The 15,234-nt window shown below is 42.7% G+C and overlaps 1 protein-coding gene across 6 annotated transcripts in view; it reads right to left on the bottom strand.

Annotated features, from left to right (window-relative positions):
- Positions 1-944: 944 nt before the first annotated feature.
- LOC132382297 (uncharacterized) overlaps positions 945-15,234 on the bottom strand; it is an 80,512-nt gene continuing 66,222 nt past the window's right edge. For 4 of the 6 annotated variants that reach the window (XM_059952420.1, XM_059952422.1, XM_059952421.1 and 1 more), the window contains exons 9-12: positions 4,758-4,844; positions 3,872-4,019; positions 3,462-3,513; positions 998-1,452 (exon numbers count right to left, since the gene is read on the bottom strand). In XM_059952420.1, coding sequence (XP_059808403.1) covers positions 3,485-3,513; positions 3,872-4,019; positions 4,758-4,844 — 264 coding nt within the window. In that variant the 3' untranslated portion in view covers positions 998-1,452; positions 3,462-3,484. Of the gene's footprint in view, positions 1,453-3,461; positions 3,514-3,871; positions 4,020-4,757; positions 4,845-15,234 lie in introns of all 6 variants that reach the window. The other 2 variants (XM_059952426.1, XM_059952424.1) reach the window with 2 other exon arrangements.

The following is a 15,234-nucleotide window of genomic DNA, read 5'->3' as shown; positions in this document are numbered from 1 at the left end:
CTGATTTTATTCTGCAGAGCATGGTGAGGAGAGTCTGATTGTGTTGTATGCAGCACACTGAGGAGGGTCAGATTTTATTTTACACAGTACGGTGAGGAGGGTCAGATTTTACACGGTACGGTGAGGACGGTCGGATTTTATTTTACACGGTGTGGTGAGGGGGTTTGGATTTTATTTTATACAGTAGAGTGAGGAGGGTCACATTTTATTTTATATGGTACGGTGAGGAGGGTCGGATTTTATTTTAGACAGTACTGTGAAGACAGTCTGAATTCCTTTTATTCGGACTTTGTTAAGGTTTATAGCATTGAATAGACCCTTCCAGCCCTTCGAACCACGTCGACCAGCAACCCGCCTATTTATTCCTAGCCTCGCCACAAGGCGATTTGCAATGACTGACTAACTGGTACGTTTTCGGACTGGGTGGGAACAGAGCACCTGAAGTAAACCTACTCATTCCATGGGGAGGAGATACAAACTCCTTACAAATGACACCAGAATTGAAGTCTGAACTGCAACACCCTGAGCTGTAATAATGTCGTGCTAACTCTGCACTACCATGGTGTCTAGGTAGATGGGTACTTCATAGGAATTGTGAATGACCATACAGATGTGGGGGATAGAACTTGTGGGCTGTGTGGTAGAATGAATAGTGTATTGGACTTTGACTGATGTGATCAAGTAACTCAAAGGTTCTGGGTTCAAGTCTCACTAGAATAGGTATTTTGGGCGCCACAGTAGCAGAGTTTAGCACAACACTGTCACAGCTCAGGGCTTCTGCATTCAGCGTTCAATTCTGGCATCCTCTGTAAGCAAGTTTGTATCTTGTGCATGTGGGTTTCCTCCCACAGTCCAAAGATGTACCAGTTAGTAGGTTAAATGTTCATTGTAAATAGTCCTGTGATTAGGCCAGGGTTAAATGGGTAGGCTACTGGATGGTGAAGCTCGAAGGGGCAGATGTGTCTGTATCTCCAATAAATAAATGCTTATGTTAAGCAATAAGAAAAATTACAAATAAATTCGGCCTGTGATTTAATTTATACAATTCCACCGGATGGTTTACATATATTTGCTTATTTTATTGCATCCAACATTGAATTTGACAACCCTGGAAGTTTCATTACAATCAGTATCAAAGTCTGAAAAGTAGCTACAAGCTAGTTAATAAAATATATTTATTCTGTAGTAACTCAGTTATCTCCACTAACCATTAAAAATTCATTTGCAAGATTTGGTAGAAAAATAAAGATATAAAAATAGACATGCACAGTGAACATTGGATGAAACTGACAATAACACACATCTCTCACTGATCAGGAGTGCAGGAAATGATTCACCATCTGTCCCACTGTGTCTAATCCCACCATCCAGCGCTGGGTCTGGGGTGCACTGCTCATGGTTCCTGCTTTGCATCCTGTTTCACTAAACACTGCAGAGACTGGTGTCAGGAATCTGAGGGACAAAATAACTCTCCATGTATATCCACATTTGTCAAACCTTCCTTGCCCCATTTCCTGCCCTGTACCTTACCCACCCAGAGAACAATTCCATTCCTGGGTAGTGTATTCCAGGCACCCACCACTCTGTATGGGGTAACCTGGCTCAAGTGTCCTGAAGCTCCCCCTCCCACATGCCTCCACCTTAAAGCTCTGTCCTTTGGTATTTGACATTTCCACCCTTTCTAAACCTCTCTGAATTTGAGCTATTTTGATCAGCTCTACCCTCAGCAGCTGAAAAATCCAGAGAAAACAAGTTTGTGCAACTTCTAATAGCTTTAAAAATGAGATCAGTTTTGTCACATGTACATTGAAACATCCAGTGAAATCTGTCGTTTATGACAACGACCAGTACAGTCCGAGGATTATGCTGCGGGCAGTGCCCTAATGTCATCATCTTCCAACACCAATGTAGCATGCCCACAGCTCACTAATCCTAACCCATATGTCTTTAGTCTGTGGGAGGTAACAGAAGCACCCAGAGGAAGCTCATGTGGTCACTGGGAGAATGTACAAACTCCTTAGAGATAGCAGTGGGAACTGAACCCAAATCGGTGATCACAGGCACTGTAAAGCGACTGAGTTGACAGCTATGCTACTATGCCACCCTCTATTATATTTTAGCTAATACAATGTCAATGCTCTAATCCAGGCAACATCTTGATGAACCACTTCTGTATCTTTGCCAATCTCCACATCCTTCACATAATGCAGGGATCCAGAAGTACACTCAATACAGCCAGAGCATTTCAGTTTACAGCTAAACATGACACTAACATTTAGACTGAATGCTCAGCCTATTCACAAGAGGCCACTTTCAGGAAGCAGTGGGCTTTTACCCCAAGATTCCTCTGTACCTTCCTCATACTTTTGACTTCATGGAATACAACACCCCACACATATCTGGTTTAAGCTCCATCTGCCATTTCTTCTTCTGCACTTCCAACTGGTCTAGGTCATGCCGAATCCTTTGACAACCTTCCTCAGCACCCAGAACCCCACAAATGTTAATCAGCCCATCTACACTTCCATACATCACAAACTATAGAGGTGCCAGCAACGATCCCCGTTCACAGACCTCCAGTCAGAACGAGACCCACTTCTTCGTTTGGCTGTATTCATGGGTATCTGTGTATGGTTGAAAGCCAATTGAACTTAAACTATGAACCACTGCGCTCTGTTTCAGTGCCCACACCACACTAGGATAGTGGTTAGCATGATGCAACTACAGCTCAGAGCGTCAGAATTCTGAGTTAAATTCCAACGTCTCCTGTAAGAAAGTTTGTATGTTTCTTCCTGTGTACACATGGGTTTCCTTTCACAGTACAAAGATGTACCAGTTACCAGGTGAATTGGTCACTGTAAATTGTCCTGTAGGGTTAAAATGATGGGTTCCTGGGCAGTGTGGCTCAAAGAACCAGACACTGCATCTCAAAATTAAATAAATTTTGCATATAACCCAAGTTTGTTGTTTCTCCTCCCAGAATTTAACCTTGTTCATCACAAATATATGAGCAGGCTTGTTCTTGAGGTCATTGTGTTAATGGTGGATTTCTCATGGTGCAATGCAACGCACCGTGCCCCCGCTCCCTTACAGAACCGGGAGACACAGAGGTTCACAGGGTGGGGAGAGTGCCGAGCTGTATCCCCACTCCCTTCCAGAACCAAGAGAGACAGGTTCGTGATGAGGGCAGGGAAGGGAGAGATGGGCCATGCTGCATATCCTCCAGAACCTGGAGAAGACTTCAGGTGGTGGGGGGGGGTGCTTCACAACCTCCAGAACTGAGAGACACAGAGGCTTATGGTGAGGGGGGAGTGTCGAATCATTCTTCACACCCTCCAGAATCGGGGGACGCAGAGGTTCAGGGGGTGGGGAGAAGGGTGAGCTGAGCTGTGCTCCACATCCACCAGAAATGGTGATACAGAACCGGGGTGAGGGAGGGGAGAAAAGGAAAAGATGCTCACCGTTGGCGATCCGATCTCCCTGCCTAGGGATGGGAGCTGGTCGAAGCAGACGCTAGGAGAGACAAGGAAGAGAGATACGTAATGTGAGATGTTTTACAAACAACACATCCAGCTGTGAAGGTAACCACTGACCCACTGATCTGCAGTCTCACTGCTGCAGATACCGGCTGTGTCTCAAAGGACAGCCACACCCCGGGGTCAAAGTCCGTGGGTTCAAATCCCATTACAGGAGCTTTGCACAAAACCAGGTCAGTGTTCCAGCACCACAGTGTGGGGGAGGGTTGTACGGAGGGAAGGGGGAAGTTCATAAAGATCGTTCTGAGGGGGAGGGGGAGAGGGATGGTTCCATTGAGCATGCTTTACCCTCCCCCGCACCCCCCAAGCCTCCATCGTGCACACCACTGACCTACCTCTTTCAGGGATTCCATCACCGAAGTAGCCAGAGGCTCTGAGCATTGAATGTAACAGGCCGAATTTGACACTGACAGCAATGACCTCCCCGATTATTCCATCGGCTTTCAAGATATTGGTTCCCTGGCATATCCACACCATGGTGATCTTCACCGACACCATGGAACAGGGAAAAACATGTTAATGTTCTGATCACTTCACGGAGACACCAACATCTATGTACGGATAGCAATAGTGTAGACCACAACATCAAGGTTGACCATGAACAATGAGGGGCCTCCATGTCTAAAATTCAATTGTTGCTAATACCAGTATGTGGGGCTAGGTCATCCATCAAAGGTGAAATTGGCCTGAAATTGATCAGGGTTCAGACACCAGTGACATATCAGGACAAGGGAAACCAGTTCCTGGGATGGCTACTGGGTGGTGGGAGGTGAGAGGTCTGCTCACCTCTTTTGAACATTGTGGGCATGCTATGTTGGCACTGGAATGTGTGGTGACACTCGTGGGCTACCCCCAGCACACCTTTAGGCAGTGTTGGTTGTTGATGCAAACAACACATTTCACTGTAGTTTCTAAGTCTGTTTAATAAATAAATCTGAATTTCAATCTGATATGATGCTCAGTAAACCCAAAATCCCCCAGCTGTTTCACCACCGCTAAACCCCAAGTATCCTGTCAGTGACTGAAGGAGATGTTACACTCCAGATCACTGCTGACATTATCTGGATCGTTTGGTTAACACCACCAGCAGCATCTGATATAAATCTCCCCCCACCCACCACCCCCACTTTGTGAATGTCCAGAATATGCAGAATTATGCACCCCCCCGCCCCATCTCTAGCCTCAAAGTAGGAAGAAAGACCCCCTGTGCTGCCCACTCACCAGGTAGATCAGATAACACAGGTAGGCCAGCTCTGGGAGATTCAGCACCAGGAACATTCTGATGAGATGCTTATTTTCTCTGAGAATCTGTAACAAGGAAATGACCTGATCAGACAATTGCGAATTCAGTCAGCTCCATCACGGACACTAGCCTGCCCAGCATCCAGACATCTTTGAATAGCGATACTTCAAAAAGGAGGAATCTGTCTTTAAGGACCCCCATCACCCAGGACATGCCCTCTTCTCATTGCTACCATCAGGGAGGAGGTACAGGAGCCTAAAGACACACACTCAATGATTCAGGTACAGCTTTTTCCCCTCTGTCATCAGATTTCTGAATGGACAATGAACCCCTGAACACTACCTTTCTTTTTGCATTACTTACTAGATTTAATGTGTTAAATATATTCTTATTGTAAGTTTTAGTTTTTCATGCATAGCAATGTACTGCTGCCACATGCAACAAATTTCATTACATATGCCAGTGATATTAAACCTGATTCTGACCTTCAAAGAGGGCCGAACACTGGGGTCTCCAGCACAACTTGTCTCTCAGGTAAACAGGCAGCAGCAGCTTTACTGAGGGACCTTGCCATCTCTGGTTCAGCACACACTGGGCAAAAAAAATCTCATTTCCTGTGCCCCATGGCTCATGATTCCTGTCCCCATGTTCCTGTGTCCTTTAACCACTGGCAGATATCACCGTGGCTGTTTGCGTCCTATGGAAGTCTAACCAGAGGAAATGACGTGGCATTGAGAAAGAGAGAAGCTTCAGGGCGGTGGATCGCTTGGAACACATTATGACAGCCAGAGCTGTAACCATGGCTTATGGCCCTTTCCAGTGGAAGCCTACTGCCTCCCCACCTCAGCCTGAAATCTCCACAGGTCACGTTGGACACCCATAGAGGGGACACAACAGAAGCTTGTCAGAACCTGAGGAACCCCTTCCCTGCTTCATCTTGTGTCACCTTATTTACGACAATCCACTTGACAGCCCACAGCATCCCAGGGCTCCGACCTACCAGACCCGTACAGTTTCACATCAGATTCACATCATTAGCCTCTTACACTCAGAGGGTGGAATTCTGTCATGGACGGTCCCAAGTCCGGCTGTGAAAGGAGGAGGGATGTAAGTGGATACAGAAACACCAACAGAAGCTCCAAATACCTCATCCCTGGGAGAGGAATAAGGTTCACTGCCTGAGGATAAAAGGTGGCAGCAGCAGCAGGTCTCAGTGGCGGAATAAGCTTTAACCAGTGGCCAATCGACATCTAGGATTGATTAGCAAGGGCAAATTAAAGGAAGGCAGTAGACATAGTCAGGGTGGTGATCGAGGCTTTAGCTCTTCGAGGCTTCAGCGAACAGAGGCTTTACTCAGAAAACAAAGAAAAGTTCAAGTTTTTTCATTCTCCTTTTTATATCTGCTCAGCTACGGACAATAGGGATGACAGGCAGGATAGTGAAACGCTCTTCTTGCAGAATGTAGGAAGGCAGGGAGACCTCCAGTGTCCCTGATGATTACAACTGCGAGAAGTGCATCCACCTGCAACTTCTAACAATCCACGTTGGGTTGGAGCTGGAAGTGGATGAACACTGGATCAGTTGGGAGGCTGAAGGGGTGATAGATATAAAGAAGTAGGTACATCCAAGGTGCAGGACACAGAAAACGGGGTGACAGTCAGGAAGGGGAAAGGAGTTAAGGATCCAGTGCAGAGTACCCCTGTGGCTATCCCCCTCAACAACAGATATATTACTTTGAATACTGTTGGGAGTGTTGACCTAACAGAGGAGAGTCACAATAGTCAGGTCTCTAGCACTGAGTCTGCCTCTGTGACTCAGAAGGGAAGGTGGGGAGAACAGGCATGTTGTGGTGATAGAGGATTTATTAGGGGAACATACTGAAGGTTCTGTGGGTGATGAGGAGATTCCCAAATAGTATGTTGCCTCCCGGATGCCAGGGTCCAGGATATCTTGGATCAACACCTCAGCATTCTTAAGCAGAAGAGTGAACAGCCAGAGGTCATAATCCATGTAGGTACCAATGACCTGGGCAGGGCGAGTGATGAGATTCTGCATAGGGAGATCAGGGAGTTAGGTGCTAAGTTAAAGGGCAGAAGCTCCAGGGTTGTGATCTCAGGATTGCTACCTGTGCCACATGATAATGAGACAAGAACTAGGAAGATTAATACATGACTAAGGAGTTGGTGTAGGAGGGAGGGTATAAAATTCTTGGATCATTGGGCTCTCTTCCAGGGAAGGTGGGACCTGTACAGAAGGAATAGTTTGCACCTGAACTGGAGGGGAACTAATATCTTAGCGGGAAGGTTTGTTAATGCTGCATGGTGGGGTTTAAACTAGAGTTGCAGGGGGTTGGGAACCAGAGTGCCAGAACAGTTAGTGGAGAGATTGTGGAGGCAGATGTTGATAAGACCTCAGATAAAGTTAAGAATCAAAATGTTGAGCATAGTGCGACTAGTGTCCTAAGCTGATTAAATTTCAATACAATAAGTATTGTAGGAAAGAAGGATAGTAGTGATGAAAATGAGGTAGCTGGTTTACAAACAGAGGCAATGTGTAGTGAGGAAAGGCTGTTGATGGGGCAAAATTGCAGTCAACAGCATGAGTTGTATCATAAAAGGCAGACAAAATCAAAAAGAGTGAACACAGGACTGAAGATGTTGTATCTGAATGTGCACAGCGTACTGAATAAAGTGGATGAACTTGCAGCACAGTTGCAGATTGGCAGGTATAATGTTGTAGGCATCACTGAATCATGGCTGAAAAATTAAAGCTGGAAGCTTAATGTCCAAGGATACACCATATATCAAAAAGACAGGCAGGAAGACAGATGGGGCAATGATGCTCTGTGGGTAAAAAATGAAATCAAATTATTAGAAAGAGGTGACATAGGGTCAGAAGGTGTTGAATGATCATGGATAGAGCTAAGGAACTACAAGGGTAAAAATACCCCGATGGGAGTTGTACACAGAACCTCAAACAATAGTGAGGAAGTGGCCTATAAATTACAATGGAAGATAGCTGTATATTAAAAGGGCAATGTTACAATAGTCATGGGGGATTTCAATATGAAGCTTGGTGCTGGATTACAGGAGGGGGAATTGCTGGAGTGCTTACAAGATGGCTTCATAGAGCAGCTTGTGGTTGAGTGCACTAGGGGATCGGTTATTCTGGATTGGGTGTTGTGCATTGAACCAGAATTGATTCAAGAGCTTAATGTAAAAGAACCCTTAGGGGCAAGTGATCATCATATAATTGAATTTACCCTGAAATTTGAGAAGGAGAAACAAAAGTCAGATGTAGAAGTACAGATGGCCCTGTAGCTCAGAAGGGTAGGGATAGAAGAAAGAGGACCATAGTAATAGGGGACTCAATAGTCAGGGGTTCAGACAGGCGGTTCTGTGGAGGTAATCGGGAGTCCTGGATGGTAATTTGCCTCCCTGGTGCCAGGGTTCGGGACGTTTCTGATCGTGTCCAAGGTATCCTGAAGTGGGAGGGTGAGGAGCCAGAGGTCGTGGTACATGTAGGTACCAATGACATAGGTAGGAAAGGGGAAGAGGTCCTGAAACGAGAGTATAGGGAGTTAGGAAGGCAGTTAAGAAGAAGGACCGCAAAGGTAGTAATCTCGGGATTTCTGCCTGTGCCACGGGACAGTGAGAGTAGGAATGGAATTAGGTGGAGGATGAATGTGTGGCTGTGGGATTGGAGCAGGGGGCAGGGATTCAAGTTTCTGGATCATTGGGACCTCTTCTGGGGCAGGCGTGACCTGTTCAAGAAGGACGGGTTACACTTGAATCCTGGGGGGACCAATATCCTAGTGGGGAGGTTTGCTAGGGCTACAGGGCAGACTTTAAACTAGTAAGATGGGGGGGGGTGGGAATCAATTTGAGGAAACTATGGGAGAGGAGGTTAGTTCACCAGTAGAGCAAGTAAAGAGACAGTGTGTGAGGGAGGAAAGGCAGGTGGTGGAGAAGGGATGCGCTCAGCCCGAAGATGTAGGGGAGAAGAAAGAAAAGGATAATAAATTTGAATGCATTTGTAGGGATGAAAAGAGAGGAGGTGGAGAGTATCTTAAATGTATCTATTTTAATGATAGGAGCATTGTAAGAAAGGTGGATGAGCTTAAAGCGTGGATTGATACCTGGAATTATGATGTTGTAGCTATTAGTGAAACATGGTTGCAGGAAGGGTGTGATTGGCAACTAAATATTCCTGGATTTAGATGCTTCAGGTTTGATAGAGTAGGAGGGGCCAGAGGAGGAGGTGTTGCATTGCTTGTCCGAGAAAATCTTATGGCGGTGCTTTGGAAGGATAGATTAGAAAGCTCCTCTACGGAGACTATTTGGGTGGAATTGAGAAATGGGAAAGGTGTAGTAACACTGATAGGAGTGTATTATAGGCCACCTAATGGGGAGCATGAGTTGGAAGAGCAAATGTGTAAGGAGATAGCAGATATTTGTAGTAAACACAAGGTGGTGATTGTGTGAGATTTTAATTTTCCACACGTAGACTGGGAAGCTCATTCTGTAAAAGGGCTGGATGGTTTAGAGTTTGTGAAATGTATGCAGGATAGTTTTTTGCAACAATACATAGAAGTACCGACTAGAGATGGGGCAGTGTTGGATCTCCTGTTAGGGAATGCGATAGGTCAGCTGACAGATGTATGTGTTGGGGAGCATTTCGGGTCCAGTGATCACAATAGCATTAGCTTCAATATAATTATGGAGAAGGACAGGACAGGACCTAGAGTTGAGATTTTTGATTGGAGAAAGGCTAACTTTGAGGAGATGCGAAGGAATTCAGAGAGAGTGGATTGGGTCAAGTTGTTTTATGGGAAGGATGTAATAGAGAAATGGAGGTCATTTAAGGGTGAAATTATGAGGGTACAGAATCTTTATGTTCCTGTTAGGTTGAAAGGAAAGGTTAAAGGTTTGAAAGCACCATGCTTTTCAAGGGATATTAGAAATTTGGTTCGGAAAAAGAGGGATGTCTACAATAGATATAGGCAGCATGGAGTAAAGGAATTGCTCGAGGAATATAAAGAATGTAAAAGGAATCTTAAGAAAGAGATCAGAAAAGCTAAAAGAAGATACGAGGTTGGTTTGGCAAATAAGGTGAAAGTAAATCCGAAAGGTTTCTACAGTTATATTAAAAGCAAGAGGATAGTGAGGGATAAAATTGGCCCCTCAGAGAATCAGAGTGGTCAGCTATGTGTGGAGCCGAGGGAGATGAGAGAGATTTTGAACGATTTCTTCTCTTTGGTATTCACTAAGGAGAAGGATATTGAATTGTGTAAGGTGTGGAAAACAAGTAAGGAAGTTATGGAACCTATGACAATTAAAGAGGTGGAAGTACTGGCACTTTAAAGAAATTTAAAAGTGGATAAATCTCCGGGTCCTGACAGGATATTCCCCAGGACCTTGAGGGAAGTTTGTGTAGAAATAGCAGGAGCTCTGACGGAGATCTTTAAGATGTCATTAGAAACGGGGATTGTGCCGGAGGATTGGTGTATTGCTCATGTGGTTCCATTTCCATTGTTTAAAAAGGGTTCCAGAAGTAAGCCTAGCAATTATAGACCTGTCAGTTTGACATCAGTGGTGGGTAAATTAATGGAAAGTGTTCTTAGAAATAGTATTAATAATTATCTGGATAGACAGGATCTGATTAGGAGTAGCCAGCATGGATTTGTGCGTGGAAGGTCATGTTTGACAAACATTATTGAATTTTTTGAAGAAGTTACGAGGAATGTTGACGAGGGTAAGGCAGTGGATGTAGTCTATATGGACTTCAGCAAAGCCTTTGACAAAGTTCCACATGGAAGGTTAGTTAAGAAGGTTCAGTCGTTAGGTATTAATGCTGGAGTAATAAAATGGATTCAACAGTGGCTAGATGGGAGATGCCAGAGAGTAGTGGTGGATAATTGTTTATCGGGATGGAGGCCGGTGACTAGCGGGGTGCCTCAGGGATCTGTTTTGGGCCCAATGTTGTTTGTAATATACATAAATGATCTGGATGATGGGGTGGTAAATTGGATTAGTAAGTATGCTGATGATACTAAGGTAGGAGGTGTTGTGGATAATGAGGTGGGTTTTCAAAGCTTGCAGGGAGATTTATGCCGGTTAGAAGAATGGGCTGAACGTTGGCAGATGGAGTTTAATGTTGAGAAGTGTGAGGTTCTACATTTTGGCAGGAATAATCCAAATAGAACATACAGGGTACATGGTAGGGCATTGAGGAATGCAGAGGAACAGAGAGATCTAGGAATAACAGTGCACAGTTCCCTGAAGGTGGAGTCTCATGTAGATAGGGTGGTGAAGAAGGCTTTTGGAACGCTGGCCTTTATAAATCAAAGCATTGAGTACAGAGTTGGGATGTAATGTTAAAATTGTACAAGGCTTTGGTAAGGCCAAATTTGGAATATTGTGTGCAGTTCTGGTCACCGAATTATAGAAAAGATATCAATAAATTAGAGAGAGTGCAGAGACGATTTACTAGGATGTTACCTGGGTTTAAGCACTTAAGTTACAGAGAAAGGTTGAACAAGTTAGGTCTCTATTCATTGGAGCGTAGAAGGTTGAGGGGGGATTTGATCAAGCTATTTAAAATTTTGAGAGGGATAGATAGAGTTGACGTGAATAGGCTGTTTCCATTGAGAGTAGGGGAGATTCAAACGAGAGGACATGATTTGAGAGTTAGGGGGCAGAAGTTTAAGGCAAACACGAGGGGGTATTTCTTTACTCAGAGAGTGATAGCTGTGTGGAATGAGCTTCCTGTAGAAGTAGTAGAGGCCAGTTCAGTTGTGTCATTTAAGGTAAAATTGGATAGGTATATGGACAGGAAAGGAGTGGAGGGTTATGGGCTGAGTGCGGGTAGGTGGGACTAGGTGAGATTAAGAGTTCGGCACGGACTAGGAGGGCCGAGATGGCCTGTTTCCGTGCTGTGATTGTTATATGGTTATATGTATCAGTATTACAGTGGAGAAAAGGGAATTACAGAAGCATGACAGAGGAGTTAGCCAGAACTGATAGGAAAAGAACACTGGCATTGATGATAGCGGAGCAGCAGTGGGTGGCATTTCTGGAACCAATTCAGAAGGCACAGGATATACATCTAAAAGAGGAAGTAGTATTTAAAAGGAAAGATGACATAACCATGACTAACAAGAGAAGTCAAAGCCAACAGAAAAGCCAAAGAGAGAATATATAAAAGAGCAAAAACTAGTAGGAAGTTAGAGTAAGGGAAGCTTTTAAAAACCAAAAGGTGGTAACTAAAAAGTCATTAGGAAGGTAAAAAGTAAACTAGCCAATAGTATTAATACCAAAAGTTTCTTCAGATACATAAAGTATAAAAGAGATGCGAGAGTGGATATTGGACCGTTGGAAAACAATGATGGAGAGGTAGTAATGGAGGACAACAAAAATTGGCAGGTGAACTGCATAAAATATTGTACATCAGTCTTCACTATGGAAGACACTAGCAGTATGGTAGAAGTTCCAGGGGTCATGAAGTGTGGACCTTTATTCACTAGAATTCAGAAGAATGAGGGGTGACTTCATTGAAACCTATCGAATGATGAAAGGCCTTAATAGAGTGGAAATAGAATGGATGTAGAGAGGAAGTTTCCAGTGATGGGAGAGTCTAAGACCAGAGAATACAGCCTCGGAATAGAGGAGTGTCCTTGTAGAATGGAGATGTGGAGGTATTTTTTTAGCCAGAGAGTGGTAAAGCTGTGGAATTCTTTGCCACAGGCAACTGTGGGGGCCAAGTCTTTATGTATATTTAAGGCAGCAGTTGATAGATTCCCGAGATAGCCCTGCTGGCAGCCGATGGGGTAACATCTTTTTGAACTTGCTACTACCTTATCTATCTTTTTGTTTCCTACCAGGTTTTTGAAACCTTATTATAAATCTTAGTATTGCTCTATTATGTCTTGATTCTCCAACCACTTTGGAATCAATTGGAGATTTCCTTAAAAAGCAAAGAACAGAACTCTCTGAGGAATTTCAACATCTTAATGTTAAGTTGGACACTATTCAACAAACTCTAATCAAACATGAAAAGCGAATTAAGGAGAATAAAGAAACTTTTTTGATACTGGAAGCGGACTTGGAAGGCATGAGTAAGCTCTGCAAGAAATTATCATTATCTAATGAAAAATTAAGAAGATTACCAACCTGGAAAGCAGAAGCAGAAGGAACAATCTACATATTCTGGGTCTTGAAGAATCAATTGAAGGTGCCCACCCCACGGAGTTCTTTACAAGTTTTCTGAAGCAGCTGTTCCCAGATTTATTGCCGTCTGTGCCTAAGTTGGACCGCGCCCACCAGTCACTGCCCCCCCCCCAAACCAAAGTCAGTAGAGCGACCTAGGTTAGTTATTTTATGTTTTAACAAATTTCATACTAAGCTTTTAATCCGTAATACCCGTCAAGTAGGAATAATCGATTACAATGGGAAGATGATCAGATTCATGGAAGATTATATACCAGAGGTTATGGGTGAATGTGTTAAGTACAAAGAGGTCATGTCTCTGCTTTATAATAAAGGGTTTAAGGCCTCCCTTTGCTACCACGAATGTCTTAGAATCTTTCTGAAAAATGGTGTGCAGAAATGGCTGGGATTGGTTGAACATGCACAAAAGTTTTTGAAAGAAGAAGATTAATTGCATTATATCTCTTACAAGAGCAATTACCTTTTTAATGTTGGATAGAATAAGGTTTTAATAAACTTACGTTTTGACTGTTTATATATCTTGTTTTTTGATATTTTCTTTGTTTTTTTACTACTTTATTCTTTTTTGAGGTTTTTCTATATACATATATATATTTGAAATTGTTAAAATGAATTCTCTTATTTTTCGGATTTTTGATCTAAGTTTTTTTTTCCTGTTTTGTCTTGGTAGGAACATAATAACCTTGGATGATTGGAACTTTGCCATCAAGATTTCTTTGGGAGGGTTGTCTTCAGGGTTTAACATGCCAACTGTTCTTTGGCCGGCCTTTTGGCTTTGGGAGGGAAAGGTGGGTGGGGTCTCTTTTTTCTTTTTTTCTCTGGAAGCTGGGTTGGGCTACCATCCAAATTTTCTGTTTGAGTACCTTGTTTTATAAGGACATAAGATACAGGAGCAGAATTAGGCCATTTGGTCAATCAAGTCATGGGTTTTCTCTGGTTTTAATAATTTATGGTCAGATCTTTTAACTCTTCTGTTATCAGGAATTTACAATAGATTGAAATATTAATTTATTTAATTTTCATGCGAAAGGGTTAAATAATCCTGTGAAAAGGAACAAGATTTTTGCTTATATTAAAAAGTTAAGGGCCCCCATTATTTTTCTACAAGAAATGCATGTACATAGTTGTGACAACTCACGCCTTTTAAAATTGGTGGAGGGGTCTACAATTTCATTCTTCATTCACAGCAAAATCTCAGGGGTCTCGATTTTTATAGATAATACAATTTCTTTTGTTCAACATAAAGTTGTCTCTAACCCTAATGGATGATTTGACATAGTGCCAGGGAAACTAGATAATAAATTAATTGCAAACTGTATTTGTTCATGTGTACGCTCCAATGTGGATGACCCAGGATTTTTTGAGCGTTTCTTTTCATTCCTGCCAGATCTGAGTTTTTATTCTTTAGTGATGGGAGGAGATTTTAATTGTTGTCTAGACCCAGTATTAGATCGTTCTTCTCTTAAATCAGTCATACCTAATAAATCAGTTTTATTTATTCAAACCTTTTTCTAATGAAGTGTGATATTGTTGATGTCTGCTGTTTTTTTTCCACCCAGCAGGAAGTATTCTTCCTTCTCTCATGTCCATCATTCCTATACCAGGATTGATTATTTTTTTATTGATAATCAAATGATTCCATTAGTTTGATCCATTAAATATAAAGAAATAACTGTATCTGACCATTCTCTAGTATTTCTATCTTTAAATCTTCCTGGTTTCACTCATATGAACAGATCCTGACATTTTAATTTAACTTCATTATCTGATAAGGACTTTCTAAAATTTTTGGAGAATCAAATTACTCTTTTTTTTGAAGAAAATGCATTGGAAGAGACTTCTAGTCTTATCATTTGGGACACTTTTAAGGCATATATTAGAGGACAAATTATCTCCAATACTGCATAGATTAAGAAAAAAGCAAATAAAGAGAGAACTGATTTAGTTAATCAATTAAAACAATTAGACCAGAAATATGCTTTGGCACCAGACCCCGGACTATAAAGATGTATTGAAATTAAAACTAAATATGATCTTATAACGTATCCAATTGAAAGCCAACTTTTAAAAGATAGAAGCCAATTCTGTATACATGGAGAAAAAACTAGTAAACTATTGGTTAATCATAGAAACATAGAAAACAGGTGCAGGAGTAGGCCATTTGACCCTTCGAGCCTGCACCACCATTCAGTATGATCATGGCTGATCATCCAACTCAGAACCCTGT

This window comes from Hypanus sabinus, chromosome 27 (assembly GCF_030144855.1).
Source record: "Hypanus sabinus isolate sHypSab1 chromosome 27, sHypSab1.hap1, whole genome shotgun sequence".
In the NCBI taxonomy this organism is placed as follows: Eukaryota; Metazoa; Chordata; class Chondrichthyes; order Myliobatiformes; family Dasyatidae; genus Hypanus; species Hypanus sabinus.
The sequence above is the reverse complement of the archived record's forward strand: the minus strand, read 5'-3'. Positions and strand labels throughout refer to the sequence as shown.